Here is a 24,107-nt window from a genome sequence, read left to right on the forward strand (position 1 = left end):
TTGTGGACTGGCAGGGCTTTCTGTAGTAACTTCAGTTGAGCCTATGACGAGGCTGAAACATGGTGCCGCGGTTTTAAAGTTTAGATACGATATGTGGCAGCACTTATCTTTCCTGAAGCACCTGAACCTACACAGGATATGAATCCAGTATAGATTTACATACGGAGCAGGATTTAGGACATCTTTGCATAATCTAAATGTGTTTAAATCCAACTGAAACTGAATTGTCTAGTTTGTAAATTACATTCCCTGTCCTCTCTTGATAAAAAACAAGTACACAAGAGATTTTTTTTTTCACGATCGCACCCCTGTCTGGGTACACTACACAGAAAGCAGTGATTTCTAGATAGAAAAAAACCCTTTGCACGTGGCTGATCGAATCATTATTTTGCTGTGATGTAGAGAACCCAAGTGAAACAGAACTTTGGGGTTTTACTTCCAAAGTAAGAAAACCACATTTAAAATTATATTGAAATTTGTAATACTGCAAATGATCTGGTTAATATAAGAATACAAAGAAATGTTTTGGGCATATATTGTTAAATAGATCCACAGTCTGATTGAGAATGTCATCTAAAAGGGTTAAAAAGGCATTTTTTAAATTTCATCGCGACTTTAACAACAATCTTCATTTCTATCTTTGCCTTTGTGACTGGCGTAGAGTTAATAAAAGTCGTCACAGTACTGAAGAGTAAGTATTCATATATATATATATATATATATATATATATATATATATATATATATATATATATATATATATATACATACATATATATGAGTACAATACGTTTCCAATTGAACTAGAGAAGGAACAGTGGAGCACATGCAGCCTGTGCTTTAAGCCTTCTTTTCTCTCCCTATGGCAGAAGTATGAAAGCCAAAGTAAACTGAGACAATTTCAGCCAGACTCCAGATCAATGAACACCCAGGTTGAGACCAAAACTGGACTAGCACACAGCAAATGTTCCAAGTTTAATAAGTCTGGATCTTTTTTGTTGTTGTTGCAATTACATGGTGTTGATTGGTGTGGTGGTTGAGGTGGCATGGCCGTCTAAAGTGTTCCATCAACTCCGTGGGGCTGAGAAACACTGCCTTAGTCTTGAGGTTGCAAGGAGTAAAAGTTGAAGTAAACGCATTATAAAGAGTGAGACCATACCTCCCTAACCCCCGGGATTTTGCAGGAGGGGTTCTAATGAAAATGTGCGAGTGCCAGTAACCTTGGGAGTGAAGTTGAGATTAATGGGCCATGTCAATGTTTTTCCTTATTCCTTTCCTTATTATTTGCTACGTTCTACATCCAGTTACATCATTTTCAAATGTATATGTGAAAGGCTGTAGTAAACAGTATGGACCTGTAATATGGGGAAGTAGCTGAGAGAAGAGAAGACTACCACAGACGTTGCCTGAATGCCTTTGTATGTGTCCGACTGTGATCTAATTCTCCACACATTGGACATGCATTATTCATCACTTTTTGCCCATCTCTAATCCTCCGACACGACTCTTTTTTGCTAATACTGCACCGTTCTTTTAGAATCTCCACACAGAATGAAAAGAGCATAATGTCATCCATACTGCATGTAATGGATCTCTTGTGTACGAGTCCTGATCTACAGTGTTTTCACTGAAGATCACAGGTGCATACCTGCAGCTAATGAATGTCTCTGAAAGGCATCTAAACTCTAAAGGACCCTTTCTCCACCCATTTCCGTCAGCCTTTTTCTCTACATATTTGGTTATTCGGTTGTTTGGCTCAGCTTGAGCTACTTCATGTATGGGAGGAAAGCACTCAATACCCACTTTGCATTTGGAGAATGGGTGATTCTTGACCCATTCTCCAAATGCAAAGTGGGTATTGAGTGCTGTTCAACATTCAGTCGAGCAGATAGAAAGACAGATTTGTGGATTTTGTTCCTTAGTGGAGAGTGGTACAATTAACCTGAGAGTGACAGAGAGCAAACCATTTGAAGACAGCACACATTTACACATTTAAAGCCAAAAACTATGCTGCCGGAGTTATCGCCACTAACAACCCTCTCTTATAGAAATTAAACTTTTATACTACATGTAAAATATGTTTTGAAAATACGTGCCGTGTGAACCCTTTTCCTCTAATGCCACTATCAGGTAAAAACTTAAATTTGTCTAAAATACGAAACACTTTATAACCACATACCTGCAAAACGAATGGCATTCCAATCAGCCTCAGCTGTCCTTAGTGGCTAGTGCCAGTTAGCAAATGTTAGCATGCTAACACACGAAAACACACCTCATCCTTGTTTGAAACACTCTACAGCTCTTTGCAGTACTTGTTTATTGTGACCGCTGTGCACCAAAATACCAAGGAAAATTCCCTGGACGTGAAAACCTATTCGGCAATAAACCAAATTCTGTTTCTGTTTAAAAAAAAACATTTATCAGGCTCTAGTTTTTACAAGCGGGAATCATCAGGAAAACAAATGAAACACATTGTCAGCGAAGATATTTTCAGATGCATTCTGTATGAACGTTTTGTGACTTGGTGGTGACTCATTCATTAAAAAACGTTTCCTAATTATGGAGACAAAAGGTGATTCAGGCGTTACATTCCTCCTCTGTTGCAAATCGGTAGCATATGTCATTTCTAGGAGACAGGGTTGTTCATCAGGACCTTGGGAGTTATTATGACAGCAGCACAGCACCACCACAGTATCCTGCATATTAGAATAGAACTACTGTGGAAAATCGGGGATATGAGCCCCCCCCCCCCCTGGCTATTATAGTGGCCAGCCCCTGGTTAATCTGCAGGGAGGCTTCTCTGTTGTTGTGGATGGAGCAATCAGGATAATTGATAAGTGGCTGCTAGTGAGGGAAACCTCCATAATTAAATTGAAACTCATCAGTTGCGGTGCCACCGGTCTCCATGGCGACTGCAAGATGCTGGTCTGAATTTGCAGACGTGGATGTTTAATTTTCTGATAGCCGTGGATAGCACGCGCTGAGACCCCGAGCAGCCTTGGGCCATCTCCTTTGTGTTTTTCTGAGCGCCAGTGGATAAATGCACTTTGCAGTCCAATGCCATGAGGGACTATTTTGAAAACACTCTCCACTTTTTCAAATTGAATCATGGTCATGCAAGATGGATTATTCCATTATGAGCCCAATCAGGTTCAAGAAAATATTATGCTACCCCATTTCCAGGAAACAGTGACGCACAGTTAGAGACACACAGCTGCTGCATTAGAAACATCTTTATTCCACAGAAGAAGAAGAAGAAGCTAAAAAGTAATGTGTTGCCACTGCAAAAGAACTAGCTTAGTGTCAAGTATGATCAGCACAATTCCCCTACACACTGTACTGCAGCCAGGGGTTATACAACAAATGAGCATCTTACACAAATGTACAGTTATTTATATTCACGCAGGCTTTTCAGTATTCCGTTTACAGTGTGAAGCCGTCTTTTGTCAAATAGAAAAAATTACAAAATAGTGAACAACAATAATGCAAGGTCAGTTACAAAGAGAAGCATACGCGAGCTGAACGAAGGGAAGAAGACGAAAGGAGGAATCCGTATGTGGCTCCTCCCTCTGCTGCCTCACCTCACTCTCCCACCCTCCCCTCCCATCTCCCTATAAAAACTGTTCCACGCTATGTAACTGAACAAAATGAGCCACAGTCGATGAAAAGAACATGACAAACCAGGACTAAATTACTAGTAACTACCGTACAGTCAATTACTGTAGTTTGCTACTGCCAGAAATCACATTGATGGTTGATGTCAGAAAAGTTTCAGTTATTTACAAGACACATTTTGGTGTATCTATTAGGGGTGGGGGGAAAAAAAGCGTATTTGTACCATTCCTTTAGCTTCCTCCATTTTGGATTGAGGTCTGCGACCCTCAAAGGTCAGCACTGTCAAAACAGCTTGCTATTGGTCAACGGCAGGAATTCACAGATCAAACGTCACAGTATTTAAACTTGATTACATTAGATTTCCTTTGCCTGTGTGAGTGAATCCACTAATTGCGGCGATTCCGTTGGAATGAATTGAGATTAAATTAATTAAATTAAAATATTTTGCCATTTTAAATGTGAGACTGGGCCTGAACCTTGCCCTTCAGTATGGGGTGGTTGCCGTTTAGGGGGAGGGTTTGGGTTAGATATGCGTAAATATAACAGCAAACACAAAGCGGTGGGGAAAGCTGATGTTTCCGAGTTGCATCGTCAACTTTTAGAATGGTAGCTGCTAGAGGGCTTAACATAGTGTATGTGGTACTGGTTTTACAGTTGGAAATCACAAATTACTTTGCTGATTTAAACTGTTTGTCAGTACGCACATCAGTGAGCATTCACATCACCGCTCCAACCCTGTCTCTTGAAATGACCTTTAATGTCCCAGAGCTTTGCTTTGCCAATGAGGCTTTGAGGGATGTGTTACTTCTGCCGGGATTATGTTGAACGGGAACTAGTGTCGTTGTTCTTTACGGGGAGGTGAAAGCAACAGGACGTTGACACCTGAGACTCCCGCGCGGTCGGGTTTAGGCGACAAAAGACTGCGTTTTTCCGTTTACACGTTAATAAAGTCAACGCGTCACGTCTCATGTTTCAGGTCGTTGTTGACCATGATGTTCCTCAAACCTTACCCAAGTACTGCGAGCTCAAAATAGACTTGGTGTTGCAAATTAGTACTACGTAAATGTGATGTATAGGACTTTCTACTGTCATTAAATTACGTGGTTTGAGATATTGGTCAGCCACTTTCAGTTTTTCTTCTCCTAAATGTTGCTCAGGTGGACTTTCTGATAGAGCTCATTACAATTTGAGTTCTGTTTGCCTTCATGAATATAATTGACTTTGCCATTTTGTTCCACTGCGTGACATTGTGATGAAGAGCTGCCAGGGAGAACATTACAGATTGACGGTTACTGCTTGTTTTTCAATAATGAATGATAGTGAAGGTCAAAGGGCACGGGGGGGTTGACCAGACTGCCAACCTCGTTAAGCTTGAAATCTCTTCTGCCATAGCAAAATTGAGTGACCAGCATTGATAAATAACCCTTGGATACCTATACCTATACTTTGTTACTGTCACTTTGTGCAACAAGGTGATCAAATATTAAATTCGAGACAATTACGACAGTGACAACGTCTTTTATGTAACTAACTAATTTCAAATAATGACAAAGCAAAGTCTGCTTATACACTGTGATGGACAGATTTGCGAAAATAACGGTAGCTGGGAGAGATCCTGCACACCCGACAGATGCAGCACTTGGTGAAAGCTAAGCAGAGGGCGGGTATATACAGTACACTTTAAATCACCACTGTCATTTTAAGAAAGTAAGTAGGAACGTGTCACACTGCCAACATCTCAATCTCTTACTGCACACAGTATAGTAAATATTTATTGTCTCTCTCCCTGTCTCTGTGGATAACTCCGTGGTCAACTCACAGCCAAAGACCTGAATCTGTAAACAGAGCAGAAATCCATTTCCAAGCTTTCCTTCCTCTTTTTTTTTCTTTGAGCCACACGAGTCGAAAGCATTGTGGTGAAATATTGAGATCCAAAAAGTATAAAGAAAGCGTACAGAATCACAGGCACACCTCATTTTAACTGCGACTGAAGCCAAATTTGTTCAAATGCAAAAGCTTTATATTATCTACAAATTCACATTTATTTACTTCTCTTTCCTTTTGCGTTTTTTCGAGTCGAGTCAATTTTATTTATGCAGCCCAGTATCGCAAATCTTTCCTCAAGGGGCTTTATAATCAGTTCATCATACGACACCCTCATCATCTTTGATGTATATTCAGTTTGGATGTGTTTTTATCTGTCCCGCTTTTCCGCAACGCTAACTTAACATGTCAACATGAATCAAAACTATGGCATATTTTGACATGTTTGCATGTCAGCACACATTAGGCTTCAAAATCATCTTTCCACATGAGAGCAAATTCCAATAACCTCTGCATTATTACCTCTGACATACCTCATCTGGTATGCACAGTTGAAATGGTCGTTAGCTTCGCAGCATCCATTGATTGACGTCTCCAATTTGTTTGGTGTCAAGATGGAGCAAATCAATTACATTATTGTGTTCAAATTCATTTAAAATGCGGATCAATATTCTTGAAGCAGTTTGTTTGCCGACATCAGGACAGGCATCTCTATCTACACCGCGATGAGGCCGCTCTCATTGCATTTGTTTTAAACAATGAACCAATAAGGTGAGTGGAGTGTTGTGGCTGCCAACCGTGTTCTTCGGCGGCAGGTTGATTATTCTTTAGTGATTCTGCTCAGAGGCTCTCTGCGGGCTTGATACCACCCATGAAAGTCAAATAGGTGAGCACAAAAGAAGTCCACCGAAATCCAAGCTTCAGAGGTGCGATGTTATTCTGGATTTTTTTCCATCTGAGCACAAAACCAACTTGGCTCGATATTTACATTTTCAAATCCATGGAACATTGAGCCTCAAATCTCTCTTCTAACAGTCAATTCTTCTTCAGACAGAGTCTAAAGTCTAAAGGGGAAAAAAACAAAACAAAGAACAAGTGAGTCTTTATGCTGTAAAAGAGAAACAAAAGAAAGTTTGGCTGAATACCAAACTAGAATTCTCCTCTTCTTCATGCAGAGAGTGGTTGACCTTGTTGTGCAACAAACTATTCTGCAGTCCATCATCCAGCTGTCGGTGGGCATCAGTCGTGTGATTCTGCTCGGTAAGGCTCATTTGTTTTTTGTTGATGTTAAAGATACAGATGAATAAGTTTTCTCTCCCCCTCAAAAATCCTCCTTTATCAGCAAAATCTAATTTGTTTCTTTGAATGTACAAGTAAGTGTTCCTTAGAAGAAGTCAAATCAAAGAGCCCAGTCTTTCACACTTCTGTCTTTTGTTGCCCATTTTTCACCCTGACAGAGTCAGTCTGTTTTATTACAATGCCCCCTGAAGGATGGTGTCAGAACGATAATACACTTTTTGCATCATCAAAAAGTCCTGTACTCCTGTGCTCTATTCCTTTGGGCAGACAAATCATGAGCTGGAGCCACCACCCCCCCTTCTGCTGTTACTGTCTTTGTAAGGTGTCAATTTCCTGTGAAAAACATTCCACTTTGTTATCAGAACTTTAATAGAAAAGTGAGATCACAGTGAAACTTGTTTTCCATGATCTTTAGCTATTCCTTTGAATGTCCAGCATGCCAGCCAAATTGGAGAGAATAAGCGGCATGACTCAATACTTTGAGAGATTGCTTTTCCTTGTGAGGATCTCTCAAAACTCTGTTGTGGAGATCTGCGTGACCTCTGACTGCAGATCTTGCTGGATCCTCCTCGAGCGAGAGCTGTGGGGGACCCAGTCCATGCCTAGTCATGCTGGCTTCTTCCCCGCTTCTGACGGAGCGCAGACGGACACCGGCTCCCTGGTGGTGTTGCGGCCTCTGGTCAGACTGTGCTGCTCCACGCGGGTCCGACAGGGAAGGCAGAAATCCCTGAAGCATCGCTTAAAGTTTTCATCCAAGAACGCGTAGAGGACAGGGTTGAGGCTGCTGTTGGTGTAGCCCAAGGCGATGCACAAGTGCCAGCTGGCTATCACGAAGGGGTTCCTGCTGTCAATCTCCACCATGGTCTTCACGATGATGAAGATGTGGATGGGGGTCCAGCAGATGATGAAGGCCGCCACTATCACCAGGACCATGCGGGTGATGCGGCGCATGTTGCGGTCCTTCTCCTTGGAGCCTGAGAGCAGACGAACGCTTCTCAGACGCAGGATCATCAGGCCGTAACATATGGTGATGACCATCACGGGAACCACAAAAGCAAAGATGAACACGCAGATCTTTGTCACTGTGTCCCAGTACCAGTCAGGGTCGGGGAACTTCAGCATGCACATGGTTTTACCTGGAGAGAGGGCAGGTAGAATTAGAACGAATGTGTTAACGTAGGGTTATGGTATCAAGCAGGTTCAGACGGATTCTGATTTGAGGATTTAGAAAAACTAAAGCTACAGAGAAACATCTGAACTCAAAATACACACTTCAACCCCAAAATACTACTGTTGTTGCTGCTGTGCAAATTACAGACAATCAAGATCATGTTCTATCCGAGTACAGACTGTTCAGACCCTATCGCCAGGAAAGAACGCTAATATTGGATGATTACTCTCAGTTCCATTTCAAGTCTGTGTAGCCATAGTTTAATTAAGTTAAGGGAAAGACGGATTTTGGCAAGCAAACACTAATTGCAAGCGTGTGATGGGACCCAAACTCTGGCCTTCCACATGAAAGTCGACTTCCTCGCCCTTATGCCCTGTTCACATATACAGACACAAAGTAGCAGACTCTCTCCGGCCTCTGTTTAGCATGAAGCACATTATTTACTCCCATTGCCGCTATACTGGCGCACAACAAAGTACTTCATATCCCAAGCAATGTTTTTCCACATCTGGTAGCTCATTAAAAAGATATCTTATTGAATGGGGACGGAGTGGACTGCAACGATCCACCATTTGAAGTATTTTTTACATAGCTGAGTTGCAGCAGAAAACAGCTGTGCTTCTATTTCCAGAGGCGAAGCAAAAGAAGCGCAATTGGTGCGCTATATAAAGGGCACACTCATTTCTGATTTGGCACTGAACGTTGGCACTGAACGTCATGTGTTGCCGATTAGTCCAATATGAACATACCGGGCTGGTTTTTCTGAGGCAGTTATCTGTTATGCACACTGTCTTCTTTTTTTTTTTCGCAGAGATTCATTAGAACGATATTTTGACATTGACACTGATGAATTTAACTAATCTAGGCTCATCATTCAACATGCCTTAAAACTTCAAGCAGATACAAAAAAAGATATATGAGGACTTTGTAACTCTGGGCGAGTAGGAAAAGTAGTACAGTTCCTCCCCTGAACTACTAATGAAAATCTAATATCACCCTTGGTTTCAATGGAGGGCTATTGGATAAATGTTTCAAAGGCTTTTCCGCTTACTTTGAGGATCCACAATGGATCAATGTCATGGGTGGGACTGGATTCATAATCACCATTATTCTTGCTTTTCCTTTGTGTTCCATGTAAGCTCTGATGAAGGTCTTAAGGACCAGAAGCTTGGCCTTATTAATGCTAATTATGCAGATCAAGGCATGTTGAAGTGTCTTTTCTACGGTGGATTTCCGTCTGTTCTCTAGCACTTTGGCAAAGCTTCAATTCTTGCAGACAGTTCATTCTTGTACTAAACAAGAAGACTATGATTAATAATGAAAGATAAAGTGGAAGAAAGCAACATCCCACCATTATCTGCCACTTTGGTCACAGCCATGATCATAATGGGAACCCCAATCGCAGAGGACAGGACCCAGATGAGCACGTTGATCAACTTGGCCTTGACCGGTGTCCGAAACTCCAGTGCCCTGACTGGGTGGCACACGGCGATGTAGCGGTCCACGCTCATCATGGTAAGGGTGAAGATGCTCGTGAACATGTTGTAGTAGTCGATGGCAATAATGAGCTTGCACAGGACTTCCCCAAACGGCCACGTGTTCATGAGGTATTTGGCGCTCTGGAAGGGCAGCGTGCTTGTGGCCAAGGCGTCGGCAAGAGCCAAGTTGAAGATGTAGATGTTTGTGGCCGTCTTCATCTTGGTGTATCTGTTTGGGATCACAGAGCAGAGAAAAAAGCGTTTGCAATAAGCAGCAGCGGTAATGAGAGCGGCTGGCTATGGAAGTCTCTGTAACGGGAAATGGGGATTTGAAAGTGATATTCACTGTGTTTTTATGGCTTAGATCAAGAGTTAATTCCCTCATGCTATAGATGGTAGAGCTGCAAATGTCTAATGCTGATTGTTCACAGCTTAGATTTCTTTTTTTTTTTCTAAATTGGCGATTTGAGATAATAGTTACAATTGGCTTATTGGCCTCTCATCAAGCAGCCTACTTACATGGAAAGCACCAGAGGTTTGTAAAGAAAATACGACTGCTATTGAATTGAGGTTCATATATATTATATGTGCTGGACCCTGCTTTTAGCTTTTTTTCCCCCAAGCATTTGAAGAAAAGAAAATAGGTCATCAAATATGGTCATCAGCACTGTTTTATTCGGTACAATATCGACTTATTGGGGTCAGAAATTCTCCTCGAGGGCATAAGGCTTATTTACACAAAAGGCTTCTCTCATCGGAAACCTCGCATAATCTATTCATACTGTACATAAATCTCAGCTGATTTAATTTTCTAGGAGGTAGCATCATTTTAAAATCCTTGCATCCAAAGTACAGTCCGATTTACATGCATAGCGGACTGCCCAAAGGAACAAAAGGCAAGCATTGGGGACCAGAAGAGTGCAACATTTCAAGATATACTGTATAATACATAATACAATGCTGTATGAATATATCACGAGGTTATCTTTTCTTCTCTTTCAAAACTTTTAATGATAAATAATTGGTTAAATGAACAAGGACGGTAGATTGCGTAACAGCCTGTGTACCTGGCATTTTAATGGGAAGTGGTGCAATCTTTATCGCTCTTTTTCCATTGGAATACACCCAAGCCTGATGTCTAAGTGGAAATATGTATTGATTTTTCTTCTGGTCATTTTTCACATGGGCAGTATACACAATAACCCAGGGGTCTTGGTGGTGGTAGTGATAGGAGGGGGCTGCATATTTGCAGCATGGTGTTTCATTGACAGCCAAGTCCAGCACACAAGCAAAAATACCGAGTTCTTAGATTCGCCCATATTTGCTGGGTTTTTATCGGGCTAAGCCAGTTTATGAGGGACTTTTGTGTTAACGTTCCAGTTGGTGGAACTGATTAAAGGCTTATTACTTGCACACAAATGAAACCTGGTTTGATGGGTTTGTGTAAAATGAGTACTGCACCGTGTCTTAAGTTGCGAATACCTGCTCCAACTGGGGCAGTCGTGGAAGTCAATCAATAGAAAGAGGCGGGAGTTTGACACTGAAACAGAGAATCCATACGAGCAAGGAGGAAATAATGTGCGTGTGCATTTTTGGTGTATGCACAAAGGCAAAGCGTCACATTCAAGTGATTCTGATAAGGTTATTAGTAACTCTTTTAGTTGGTGAGCTAGTATGCTAGCTTGCTAGGGTGCACTATAGCTTGGTTGGGCACAATGTCAATGACGTTAGTGAGCGGGTTAGCTTCAAGAACTGCCTATAAATGTAACAACAAGCTGTCTCTGGCCACTTAGCGGTTGAGCTCTCAGCTCTCAGTCTATCAGATGACACTTTGATGATATATTACTGACTGAACTCTGCGGGCTGATAGCAGTTTTGTCTGATTTAATAAATCAGTTTGATGTGAGCATAGGCTTCAGCTGAATCAGAGAATATAATTACAATGACTGCCGCCGAAGAGTCCCATCAGTTGTTCCATTATTTACCATCAGGCCTCCAACATCAGGCTCTACATGGCATCATCACTAGTGTCTCCTCCAGCTGAAGGACAATCTGTTTCACATTTACACATTTAAAATGAGCTGTACAACATAGAAAGAGCATGTATAGATGGTATGATTGTGTGAAGAATAGGCCTTTGATAGCAGGAAAAGAACACGTAATTCATAGCTGCTTTCTATTCTGGTGTGGATCTCTGAGCGTTGCTTCACTGGAAGAGCTGCCAGTGAGCCAAACACGGCTTTGCTAATCTGATAGATGGAAACATGGTAACACCAACATATAGGCCTTCTTGCGAACCAATATTACGACAGAAGACTTTTTGCCAATATTTGTTTACATTTTGGAAATTTAGCACCATTGTAAGTATGCCAAATTAGCTTTTAGCAGTTCCTGTTTGCAGTGTACCCATGTATGTACAGACGGCTGTCAGTGGATTGCTTTGATACTGAAGAAAACTTAAAAGCGTGATTCTTAGGCTCTAAGTTCTGATGGATGGACATTGGAGATAATGATATCTTAGGGAAGTGGAAGTCACACTGAATGACATCAGCGTGTGTCTCAGGTCTGAATATTAAGATTTTACTACGAGTACGATTTTTGACTCAAATTCACCTCACACAGTGTCTTTGCCTTTCTTACGTTTCTCCCTCCGCACCTCCCCTTCAACTGTCCCGTGTCCCACCATGGGGAGGCTTTTGGCTTTGTCCTGCTGCTGAATGTCCATGCCTATTACGAACCATATCCTGTAATTTTCCGATGAAAAATGTCATCCTCTAGTGGGGCCTTGACTCTGAGGAAGGGAGGGATGTCTGTGAATCAAGCACAATATTAATGTGATGCCTTGAACCCTTGCAAACCACACAAAACCCATAAAGCAGCTGTTGCTTAGGGAAGAGATAGGCTTTGATGACATTTTTGGAGTCGGATGTCAGCTATCTTATGAGACAAAATTTCAACTCTAGTCTCATACAGTTAACAAAAACTACTCAGTTTAATTTGCATCTCAGTCTTTTCCAAGCATTTGATCAAGCACCTAAAGCCCGGCTTTTGACATGGGGAGAGGATTATGTTTATCGTCAGAGTCACTTTCATTATTGAACTGTGATTCCAAAGAAATCGCTTTCCCCTCTCCCTAATCCAAGCTGACAAGATAGGCCCGCACACAGGGTATCCCTCCCTTCAGTAAACAGGAGCTGGATTGAGTGGGCCTAGATCTTATACCACCCAGTCTGGCATATTGTGGGGATTAGAAATTAAATGGTGGAAAGGGGGTTAAAAATACTTACTGTAGGGTCTGTTAGACCCCCAGAGATATTATGTCACACTCACACTGGCGCAGAGGCGCTTAGTTGGATACCAAAGAATCGTTAGTGTAGCGTAAAGTAGGCAGAAGTGGCAACGGGGGAGGCTCTTTTATCATTAATGCAGGAGTCTGGGGTGCATAATGCACCTCCTCTCAGCAGGTGACACATGACGAGACTTTAATTTCACACCAAGCAGTGAGAAACTGCAGTGAGAAACTGTGGCAAGGAGCTTTTCCATTTCCATGCTTTAGCCTCTGCAATCACACAGCTGGTCCTGAGGTTATTTTATGGTTAATTGTTCAGCGTATAATTCTAGATAGAGGTGAAAGCTTTTAAATCATAAATTAGGCTCGGAGAAGCAATTATGTGTCAAGAAATCCAAATGCAACGTGCTTTTTCATGCTACAATGAAGCACGTTTTCCTTTGGCACAGTCGCGTTTAATCGCCCACCTCCTTTTTCCTTTTTGTCCCCTCAAAGCGTGGAGGCTGTCATGGCTGTCCAATCCCTTCCTCCTCACACTCGTCCTTTGCCGCATCAGAAGAAAGAAAAGTCTCAAAGCCGCACATGACTGAAGCCAACAGGGACGTACTGCCTCCACTGACTGCGGATAGTATTGACCGTCCTGACCTCGGGTGTCCGTGTGAACAATTTCTACCAGTTCACCTAGATAAGTGCCATTGATCACAGTCCATCACTACTGGTTTGTCATTCAGCTCATCATTAATTACATGCTGTCAGCATTATGTAAATCCCACCTAACCAGCCGGGGTTTCAGGAGTACTCTATGATTCACCAAGGGATACACAGATCTATGGAGGTCCGAAGCCGACAAACGACATGTGAACGCATCAATAAATAATACATTGTTTAAAAATTACAATGCAGTGTAGAGAGACACATACGTCTTGACACTTTTCCTAACCTCCACTCAGTTGATAAATCAATGATCAACTTAATCAAGTGAATTTATTTTACTTTTTTACTTTGACTAGATTGTTCTGTGGGGAGCAGCAGTCTTTTCAGTGTTTTCACTCATTTGCTCCAATGATGTTACACACACACACACACACACACAAACCCTGGATTACATGCTCTGGATGTACATGGCCACGGCCACCTCATTATCATAAAAGGATTAGGGAAAATGCAAAGTCGAGAAATTAGGGAGTAGAAAAATGATTAAATGTGTGCCAAGACCAAAAAGTGAAAGATAAGTTGAATAATAATAATTCTAAAAATGACGTTTTAATTTATTTTATGATTGAAGGTTAAAGTATAAAGATTTATACCTCTTTATACACTACTCTCCTGTGTTTCCAGGGCTGAAGGCTAAAAACACACCACTCACGCTGATATAAATGCTGAATACAAGCAGTGAGACACAGTGGCCGTGTTGACTCAGCCCGGGAAAATAAACAGACTCACACACACACACACACACACACACACACACACACACATAAACACACAGTCACGCTCCTACTGGTCTTTCCAGCCAAATTTCCCCCCCCCTGTCCCTAAAGAAAAAAGCTGTGTTGGCTCATGCTGTAGCTTTATCTTTTGTCTTAGCCAAAATATTACCATACGAGAGTGTCAATGGACAGTATGAGAACGCTGTCCACGATCTGCCCTCATCGTAGAAATGGAACAATAATGCACGAGAATCAGCTCGGTTAAGAATCCACTCTCTCACAAACCAGCCCGGCCTTCCACTCGCTGCACATCGAACTGATTTCAAATGGAGGCCACTTGATAATAAATTGCATGAGCACTGAGCCAGTTTTTATTTAACAGGTGTGGCGGCAGGAATAGGAGCCGAGGTGGAGGGAGAGGATAGCTGGGAGATAAGAGGGGCCTAGAGCTGCTGACCCATCCTGCGTAACTGAGCGGACAATCTCCCGAGGTGTCAGTGTCGGCCTCTCCATCGGCAATCAGGCCGAGGGCTCTCAACGCTGCGGCAGCCCAATGCCCATTTCACACTGACGCGAGCATCCGTGCAGGCTCCGCTATAAATGGAGTGTGTGTGCATTTGAGTGTCTCTATCCAGGAATCTAAGTGGGGAGAAGTATCTAAAATTCATGACTGTTGTCAAATTTATAAGCTGCCTGATGTGGCACGCAATGAAATCATTTTCTTAAATCAAAGTTATAATTACTGTGGAAGCTAGAAGTCAATCGACAGAAAATTAAGTAATTTATCAAGAACAAATATCCAACATTCCCTGGTTCCAGCTTCTCAGATGTGAAGATTTGCTGCTTCTCTTTAAATATAAAGAATATCTTTGGGTTTTCCTGGGCATTTCCCACTATTTCTGACATTTGAGAGAATTGCATAACATAATGGACAGATTTATGAAAAACAGAAATAATTGTTATTTGCATCACTAGTCGTAATCTTTTTCATTGCATCGAACTCGGGCTGCAATTAACGATTCATTATCAGTTATTCTGCTGGCCATGTTCTCAATTCCTTGATTCAATTGTTGGTGTGCAAGATGTCAGAGAATAGTGAAACCCTAAGGGGGCGTCTTCAAATAGCTTGTTTTGTTTGACCAACAGTCCAAAACAAAGATGTCCAGTTTATTATCACATAAGACAACGAAAAGCAGCAAGTCCTCACTACTTGAGGAGATGAAACAAAGGAATGTTTGGCATTTTCCCTTGAAAAATGACCTTTAACGAATGACATTAACTGATTATCACAATGGTCACCCATTATTTTCCTGTTAAGGGACTAACCCATCAATCAAATGCTTGTTTTTTTGTCTCCAACCCTATTATTCATTACAGTAGTTTCCATTGTTACTGGCGGAGTCCGCCTTTCCTGTGTGAGATTCAAACTGCGTACCCACACACAGGGGATTCCCAGAAAACAATGCATGCATTTCCTGGACGTGATGCGGAAGACAAGAAACCAGGGACACTGTTGAGTGCCTTCGTTAGTCTTCATTTCACATAATTGGCATAACTGGCGAGTCCTCTCTGTTGATGAGTTGCATTCCCAACAGAGGAGTCTTTGTTTGTTGCCCCCAGTGTGTCAATTGGACCAAAAGTCATTGACATATATTATGATCCAAATGGGCTTTTTTGTTGTTGTTGTTGTTGCCTCTTTAAACACACTCAATGTCATACTGTACACTCGTAAATTTGTATTTAATTTATACAGGGTTATTTGTATTATCATGTATTGTTGCGACTGTGGATATAATGGAAAAAAATTATCTTAACTCAAGCGTTTCTGGTGCTTTCAACCACATCTCTCAGTCTTCCTTAGCAGACGGAGTTTGCTGTCGTGCAGATAGCTCAGTGACCCAAGCGTGGAACGATGCTCACATTATTACTAATAACACATGATTATAGGTCTATCCGCTGAGGAAGACCATGAGATGTGACTGAAAGCTCTGGAAAAAAAGTGAAGTAGTGCAGAATAAACCCACCTTATTTTCTATTTTGGGTATTGTTAGGCTTATGAATCCATAGAATGCATCCTAGAAAGTTTTGAACTCTAAAGGTAGATAAATGATTTCCATGTGGGGGTCAGTGTACTTTATATTTATGTGTCGCTCCCTGCAGAGTTTATAGATGTTTCACAGGAGATAATATATCCTGACGGGGATGGTTAATGAGCTCAGCTTCCCTCGGCCTCCATCTCTAAGGGTGGTGGTGGTGGGGGGGGGGGGGTCTCGTATCAGTGATGAGTCCTATCACTCACACAAACACGAACGCCAGGTGAGTCGCTGCGCACAATTCGTTTCCCTGCCTTTTTCGCGAGCTCTCATCCATCTCCCTTTCATCTCCCTCTCACCTCCCTCCCTCTTTCTTTTTTTGTCCTCTGTGCCTTGTTTTTCCCATTATTCTCACCGCAACTCCTGAAGGGAAATTATGGGCATGAGTTGTAAATATTTATGATTTTTGTTCTTGGCTCAATATCCAAAGATTGCCACTTGCAGAAAATGGGTTGTTTGTGGCTTTTCCTGTATTCAACTCTTCACCTTCTCTTTCTCTCTCGGCACTCTCTTTCACGACATATACAGTCAGATAACACCGACAGCCATTCAGACATTTGCTTGGATCTAGTGGCAAAGTGGGCGTAGGCTTTATTATATTGCTTTTAGAGCCGAGGGTGAAGGGCAAACTGTAGAGCTCGGACAGACAATTATACTGCAAACCATTTTACTCTTTTACAAAGGCTAAGTCTTCTAGCCTTAAAAACCTTAGAAAGTTTGAAACTACTGACTATAAAAGCTTCACTAAAAAAGCAGGGCCGGCCCTAAGCATCGGCCGTATGGGCAGTCAAGCAAGGGCGCCACCATGTGGAGGGGGCGCCGCGCCGCCACGAAAAAGAAAAATCCAGGTAGGTCACCAAGCAAGAGCACAACACTTTGAAATATCAGCAGCAGCATCCAAGAGGAGGGGGAAAAAAACACTGGTGTATAGGGGATGGCCGTGAAGCAGCTGGTTCCCTCATTCACTCATGATGAAGAGCTCCAAGCCGTCTGGTGCACCGAGGAGAAAGCGGAAGAAGGACGATAACGAAAAGAAAGCCAAACACAGAGGTATGTACATTAATATCAAGAAAAGCTAGCAAGAAAAGCTAGCTAGTTAAGCGTAGCTAGCAGCTAGCTAACACCCCGTCCGGAGCCCCGGCCACTTCACGTTCTCGGGCGGCCGAGTGACGTCGCTTCCCGACCTGATGTCTGCCTCGGCCCAGGTCCAAAGAATGATTGTTATGTAACAAGTGGAATAATAAAATATAGACCCCCTAGAACCAATTAAACGTTGCGCCGCAGGGGGGGGGCGTTGATTCAGTCACGGTGTGAAGGGTTATAATAAAGATAAATAAAGCTGGCATGGGAAGATGGATCAGCTACCTGTTCTTAACCTGTTGTCATCTATTTGGATGGAAATAAAATACTTTTGTTTATGGGATAAATGGGATATATTATGAGACATTTGTGGGATTGACATGCATTCACACATATACCATCTATTATATCATTTCCCAGATGAAAACCTGGGGACGGCCGCAGCCCAACACTGCTGCCGGGGAAGGGGGGTCAAAGTCAGGTTGCTTTGTTTATTTTGGAGTTGAGTTATCGTTATAGTATGTAACCACCATACCATGGTGTGTAACCATTTTAAGATACTGATACATGCTTTACTCCCTCCGGTGGGCAAAGATGTATGTGACGTGTCAAGTATGTAAAAATAAAGTGGAATATTTTTGTTGTATAATTTCTTTTGTGCAATATTTTATATAGAGTGACACATTGAGTGCTTTTTTTTTTTACAGTTGCTTTTGCCCATTATAGTATTTTTTGAGGCTATTTAAGAAATTGGTATTTAATTTGTTTCTCTTATATTTTATTGGGAGGGGATTGTTTTCATTGTTTGTGTGCAACATTTGTACTCCATCCAACCAATCCAACATTATTGGTTGAGGGCCGACATAGTTTACTTCACTGTTGCTCAGATAACATCAAGCCAACAGGAGCCTCTACCAGAGGCAACTGTGTAGTTCAGCACAGCTCCAGTGAATTTGGCCGCTCAGCTTTCTCGATTGGAACGCTCTCAGACATAACCAGTCACGTGACCATTAACCACAAGTGAATAAAGCACAAAACACATTCTATTTCATTTTTTTTCTATGAATGTAGCTGAATGTCTGAATTATAACATCTGATGCCGTAATTCTTTTGTGGATTTGCCTGCCCAGGGACTGCTGAGGAAATGTAGAAGAGTCTGGGACAGTCAATAACCACTGTCCCTGCTAAATAAACAAATATCCTGAATCCTAAACAGGGCTGCTGGGGCTGGCCCTGCACTAAAGAGGCAAACACAGAACAGAACTTTAACCAAATCAGAGACCAAATAAAGACTAATATTGGGACTGAGCACACAGCAGGGTATTCTCTCTGGGAGGACTTGCAATCCCATCAAACCCAGTGGACAGGAGTGTGCAGCTGATGGTCTGTGTGAGCAAATGGGGACGCGCCCCTCTCTGCCTGAGGCGCAGCTGAGCAAGACTGAATCGAGAAGCCGCGTCTGAGGCAAGAGGTTCGGCCCTCCTCGCCATAAAACTTGCACACGCTGTTGCTCCGCGTGGAGATAAGGAAAGAGCCGTCTCATGCTTTATGCAAGGGAACGTTGCAGATCACTAGTTTGGGATGCACATAGTTCACACACAAATGCAGCCAGGGATGCATGCCGGCACAGAGCTCCCCCGTTGTTGAAGTTAAAAAGAAAAGAGTGCTCTGTATTATTAAAATAATAAAATGTGCTCAGCATATCAAATATATCCACGTCTGATATTTAAGGTCTCACACTTCCACAGTCATGGAGACTCGTGCACACAGCCAGAAACAGAGGGTTGGTAATGGGGCAATAGATGCTGTTTCACTTACAGGTTTCTGCACAAAACCATACACTTCCTCTGTATGCAGACTCTTTTTCCCCTTTTTTTTTCATGGCGTCAAACCTTTCTGTTAAATTGGCATCACTGTTTTTGAGAGTGTATTTAGTACTTTCTACTTACTGGGGAAAACAGTAAAAGCCAAATTTAGACTTTGTGTCAAAGTGCATCCAAAATGTGTCAAACTGTGTGAGATCCTCAGTAAAACTCCCTGACACAGGCCTACTAACACCGTAATAGGTGCAATTAGGCACCCTCAGTGAAATGACTGCAAGTACAGGAGGAAACCAACAATGTTTACCTGACCACCCCGTACATGACGAGGACGTTGCCCAGGAGTCCCACCACGCAAATGACGGAGTAGAGAGCCGTGATGGATATGGCTATGATCATACCCCCGGTGCTCCTCACCGGACTCTGCCGCTCGGTGTAGTTCTGCAGCCGGTCGCCCATCAAGCCGCTCTCCTCGTCCGGGAAGGTGACGTTGAAGGGGATGACGGAGTAAAGGTCGGACAGGGAGAGCTGGGCTCCCGGGACCGTGTACGGCTCCATGCTGCGGCCGCTGCGGCGCTGTCCACTCTGCCCGTGGTGCTGAAAACTTGCTCCCACACTATTATGTGGAGGGGAACTTTATTTTTCTGGAGAGGGGAGGGGGGGGAGGGAGGGGGGAGCGCGGGTCCGACTAAAGGCAAGGAGTGGACAGAGAGTGAAAGAGTTTCCTAAAAGAAAAAAAAGAAAAAAAATGTGTGGAAGCAGAGATCCTCTGCGTAAAAGAGCTGATGCGGTTCCTCTGCGTTCTATCCAGATAGAGGAGGAGGAGGAGGAGGAGGAGGTGGAGGTGGTGGAGGAGGTGGCCGCTCAGCAGCGGTCAGCTGTGTCTGTGTGCTCGAGCTGTGTGCACACCTCTTATATCACTCCAAGATCCCCCGCGCGCTCTCTTATACCCGTGCGTCGACGTCAAGGCTGCGCGTTATGCGCGTCAAAAAGGGACTGGCAAGGTGATGGGCGCACCGTGCCTGAACCTGTACAGTGAGGGAGTCCTCACCTGATCTGGTGTTTGTTTGTTTTTTAATCTATAAATCTGAGCGCTGAGATAAAGAAAGAATCTCACTTCTGGGAGAGTAAAAAAAAAAAAAAAAAAAAGGAATACCCAGTCATAAGCCTTGTGGCATCATTTGGTCCTCCAGGTTCTGCTATGAAACCATGGTGTAGTGGACATTTTAAAGGCAGCTGGTACAAGATGCAAGGACTGTGCGCGCACACACATACGTTAAATTGATGTGTCTGCTTACAAGCTGTGAAAATAATAAACTCAGCTGCCAACAAACAAACAAGTCCAAAAATCAATAAAGTTCCCACTGAGGTAATCTAGGGATGATAAAAAAAAAAAGGTTTCACAGTGTTTCGACTGCGATGGGACAGAAGGCAGCCGGCATCCGCAGTCCCACCTTACACAAACAAAAAAACAAAAAAGTGCAGTTCTTAATGTCACTTTAAAAAAAAAAGCAAATAAATGAGGCGGTGATGAAGTATGTTAGCCTGCAATGGAGAAAACAATCGAACCACAGCAGGGTCCATTTAGCGCTTTCTGTCATCAGCAGACGGAGCCCAGTTGTTATGGACTTCAATTATGGAATCATATATTTTTCGTATTGCCATTTTTCTGGGTGCGTTAAAGGGTTACAGAGTAGGCTGTGACACCCCTTGACAATGTTTTTGCTGACCTCTAGTGGTTTAACTTTTCACCTTGCTTGCAGTGACGTACAGGTGGACTCCAGGCCCCCGTGACATCAAGTTCAACAGTCATCAGACGTATAATATATAACAATCGCCTCATTTGTGGAGCAGTGTATACCTCGAAAGGGGACGGTTAAATACAACTGGATGGTGACACACAGCTAATAAGCTACGATAGCCTCCTCCGTGTTGGACTCTCCGGCTCTCCATTCCCTCAAAGGTCAGCGCTGTCAGGACTGCTTGCCGTTGGTCAATGGTGCAAATTTGCGTGTCAAAGTTAATTAAAGTTAAATTAGACATGAACATTTTCTTTGCAGATTTATTTTGCCCTTGCGAGCAAATCCTCGGGTCACTGTGATCCCCTGAATCCGGTTGTGACCCGTCCTTTCAAGTAATGGGAATGGGGAAAACTACAACTCCAAGACAACTGGGAAAACTCCATCAGCTGATTAAGCTCTGGGACAGCTACTAAATTGACCTTTTTCTTAACTGCTGTTTTCCAAAGTCAAGAATGAAAGTTGAACCTCAGGAACACAGCAACGGCAAGGAAGTCATTATTGTGTATCACCTATACAAGCTCAGTGCCACGTCCGATTAAAAAGAGCCCTTCTGCAGGCCAAGTCCGTGCATTGGCTACTGTGCATCGTGACACCCAGAGTGCCTTAACACATCACATCTCTGCACTGTCCGTCTGTAGGATTGATCAAAGTGAGCCAGAAGTTCAGGCAAACAGCAACCGCAAGTGTTATCTCCCGGGAGGACCAAGGCTGATCGATCCCGGACGACTTCCACTTCCCCTCATCATCTGATGACCGATCCGATGTGCCTCCTGGCAAAATGAAATGCTTCGCAGATGTACTACCTGTGCTGGAATTTAGATGGGCCATTAGGCGCTTCAGATCCATGCCTCACCTTAACCACCCCTAACCTCTCCCTTGACCGCAACACGTCAGCTGGCCACTTCCGCCGCCTTTCCAGAACAATATGTGCATGCGTCTGAGTGTAATGTGCATCACTTACTCCAGCTCTCCTGACTCCCACCCTGCCATCACAGTGTAATTGAACTAGCTGTTTCTCCAGCAAGCCTCTTTGGCATTTAATTAGTGTTGAGTTTTGCTCTCTGTAGTACACTTTTCATTTGCTTTATGCTCGGCGCAGTTCCCAGAGTGCAAACCTTCCCAGAGATACCACCTCAGTTCTTAATTACCGCTAGAGGAAATGCCTTGCGAACACTGATTAATTATGTTGTTGTGCCTTCCACCTTCTCCGCACACCTGCATTTCTGCTGTGTAATGTTCGACAATCCAGTCCAATAATGGAGGGGACACCGAGGGACAGGACGTATCAATTCTCGTCCCCACTCTTAGTGATTGAAAAGTGGACTGTGACTAGCTCAAATCCCCCAGGCTGGAAGGTAAAAACTGGCTGGTAAAAAGGGAAAATCGGAGGGAGGAGAATCACTATTCACTCCATGTGCAACTGACCTGTTGATGGACCCTCAAGCAAACCACTTAAACCTCAATTCACCATCGCGGAACCACTCGTCTTTAGATTTCTCCGCATGCCGAAGCGGTAGAGCGATGCTCAACATTTTAAGAGCACGAAGGTGGTGTGTGTTTCAGCCTTTACAAAACCAAACAACAAAAGCGTGAAGAAAAGTGTTAAGAACGGATTACACTTGCTAACCTGCTCTGATGTGAACTGCAACTGTTAGAATTGTCCAGCAAACTGTGTATCATTTACCCACTGTGTGGAAGCCCTTCCTGGAGCGGCTCTGTCCTGCTCTTAATTGGATTTGGGGAAGTTTACACGCTAGCAAAATCAGCAACGTTACCCGAAACAGTGTGACGTATGCCAAATACAGTTAGTCCTCATCCTAAAAGTTAAAATTAAAAACATACTGTTCGCAAATACCGACAAATAGGTAGGCTAAGCATCCAAACGGGGGTACTTCAGAAGCTTTAGCCTCAGGCTTTTAGCACAATACCATGTATGTAGCCATGAAGTGCACATTTGAGACCCTTTTTGCAGGATTCCTGTTTCAAAATGGAGCTAGTAAGCTTAATTAGCTAGCTTGTGACATGACACATGTGAAGCCTACTTTTGTCTGTCTGCAATCATTAATTGTGTTATCATTTTGTTGTCTGTAAAACTGTTATTATTGTAAACTGCATATGTACAAGTACTCCAGTACCTGCTCAGTTAGAAGACTTGTGTTTTCCCTGGCTGCTTGTGAATTTCTACATCAACATGTGCAGCATGGAGCTGCCGACAAAGAGGCATGAATAAATAAAAACACTTAAAAAAACCCTGAATACACTGGTCCATGTTAAAGTCCAGTGTACCACAGCGTCTGCGTTGCCCCTGAAGGGGAGAGACGTCCTGTCACACAGCGCCCTGCAGGCTGCAGCGAGTAAAAACGAAACATTTCAACTGAACACCTGTATGTCCTGGCAGCTCACGTCCCTCGTGGCGTTCAGTTATCATTCACCCCTAAAATCCCCGTCTTGTTTAGCGAAGGCAAAAATCAGCGAAGCAACTGAAGAATGGTCACGGCTTACGAATTTGTCAGGGGAGTCTCTGAGGCGCGTACTCAGAGGTCCTGCGACTTCGAAACCATGTTGGAAAGAAATAGAAGCTACAGTGCGAGACAGCATTCCTGCTTCCTATTAGGATTATGCTGAAAATGCCATTGATTCAAGTTTGAAGCTGCGCAAGGTGAACATTTTGTGTTATGACGTGCCATCTTGTCAGAGTGAAACACAAAAAGGTGGCTGCAAAAGGGGGGGAAAAAAAAAGCACCTGATCCCTGTTAGTTAGGGTGCAATGGAATGCCGGTGTGTCAGACTTGGTCATTGGCAGTAAAACACAGAAAGCAGCAGACGGGGAGTCCTCCACGGTTTGGTGATTTTGGCAATCTGATACAAGGATGGCGAATTCAGTTAGATGGTCCGTTTATCAGAATACTGATGATTATGCGTAATGATGTCAGCCACCTCATGCCACCGTCGACATTTCCATGCACTGAAACGTACGAGGCTTCCTGGAGAATGAACCCTTTCCGTTTTGGCTCCTCAAAATGTACAAATCAGTTTGAAATTGGCTTTGAATATTCACGGTCCAGGAGGATGAATGGTCACCTGTACAAAAGACCCAGTCCGTGCATTGTTGCCGTGAAATGTATTCACAGATGTGGAAGTCATTTGATTTTAAAAATGAACGTGATCTATTGTCCTCATCTTTTCAAATAACAAGGAGGCGCTCC

The 24,107-nt window shown here is 43.1% G+C and overlaps 1 protein-coding gene across 1 annotated transcript; it reads right to left on the minus strand.

Annotated features, from left to right (window-relative positions):
* Window positions 1–7,344: 7,344 nt before the first annotated feature.
* oprd1a (opioid receptor, delta 1a) lies at window positions 7,345–19,657 on the minus strand. The gene is made up of 3 exons (XM_070921385.1): window positions 19,407–19,657; window positions 9,261–9,616; window positions 7,345–7,874 (listed from the first exon to the last, which is right to left on the minus strand). The coding sequence occupies exons 1-3, from the start codon at window positions 19,655–19,657 to the stop codon at window positions 7,345–7,347; spliced, it is 1,137 nt and encodes a 378-aa protein (XP_070777486.1).
* Between the last annotated feature and the right edge of the window lie 4,450 nt (window positions 19,658–24,107).

Source organism: Enoplosus armatus, chromosome 16, assembly GCF_043641665.1.
Source record: "Enoplosus armatus isolate fEnoArm2 chromosome 16, fEnoArm2.hap1, whole genome shotgun sequence".
Lineage (NCBI taxonomy): Eukaryota > Metazoa > Chordata > Actinopteri > Centrarchiformes > Enoplosidae > Enoplosus > Enoplosus armatus.

Excerpts from the sequence above, each read along its gene's own strand:
- oprd1a (XM_070921385.1), bottom strand. The coding sequence starts at position 19,657 with ATGGAGCCGTACACGGTCCCGGGAGCCCAGCTCTCCCTGTCCGACCTT. Across the intron at positions 9,617-19,406 it reads GTCATGTACGGGGTGGTCAG|ATACACCAAGATGAAGACGG; the intron begins GTAAACATTGTT and ends GATCCCAAACAG. Across the intron at positions 7,875-9,260 it reads GACCAAAGTGGCAGATAATG|GTAAAACCATGTGCATGCTG; the intron begins GTGGGATGTTGC and ends CCCTCTCTCCAG.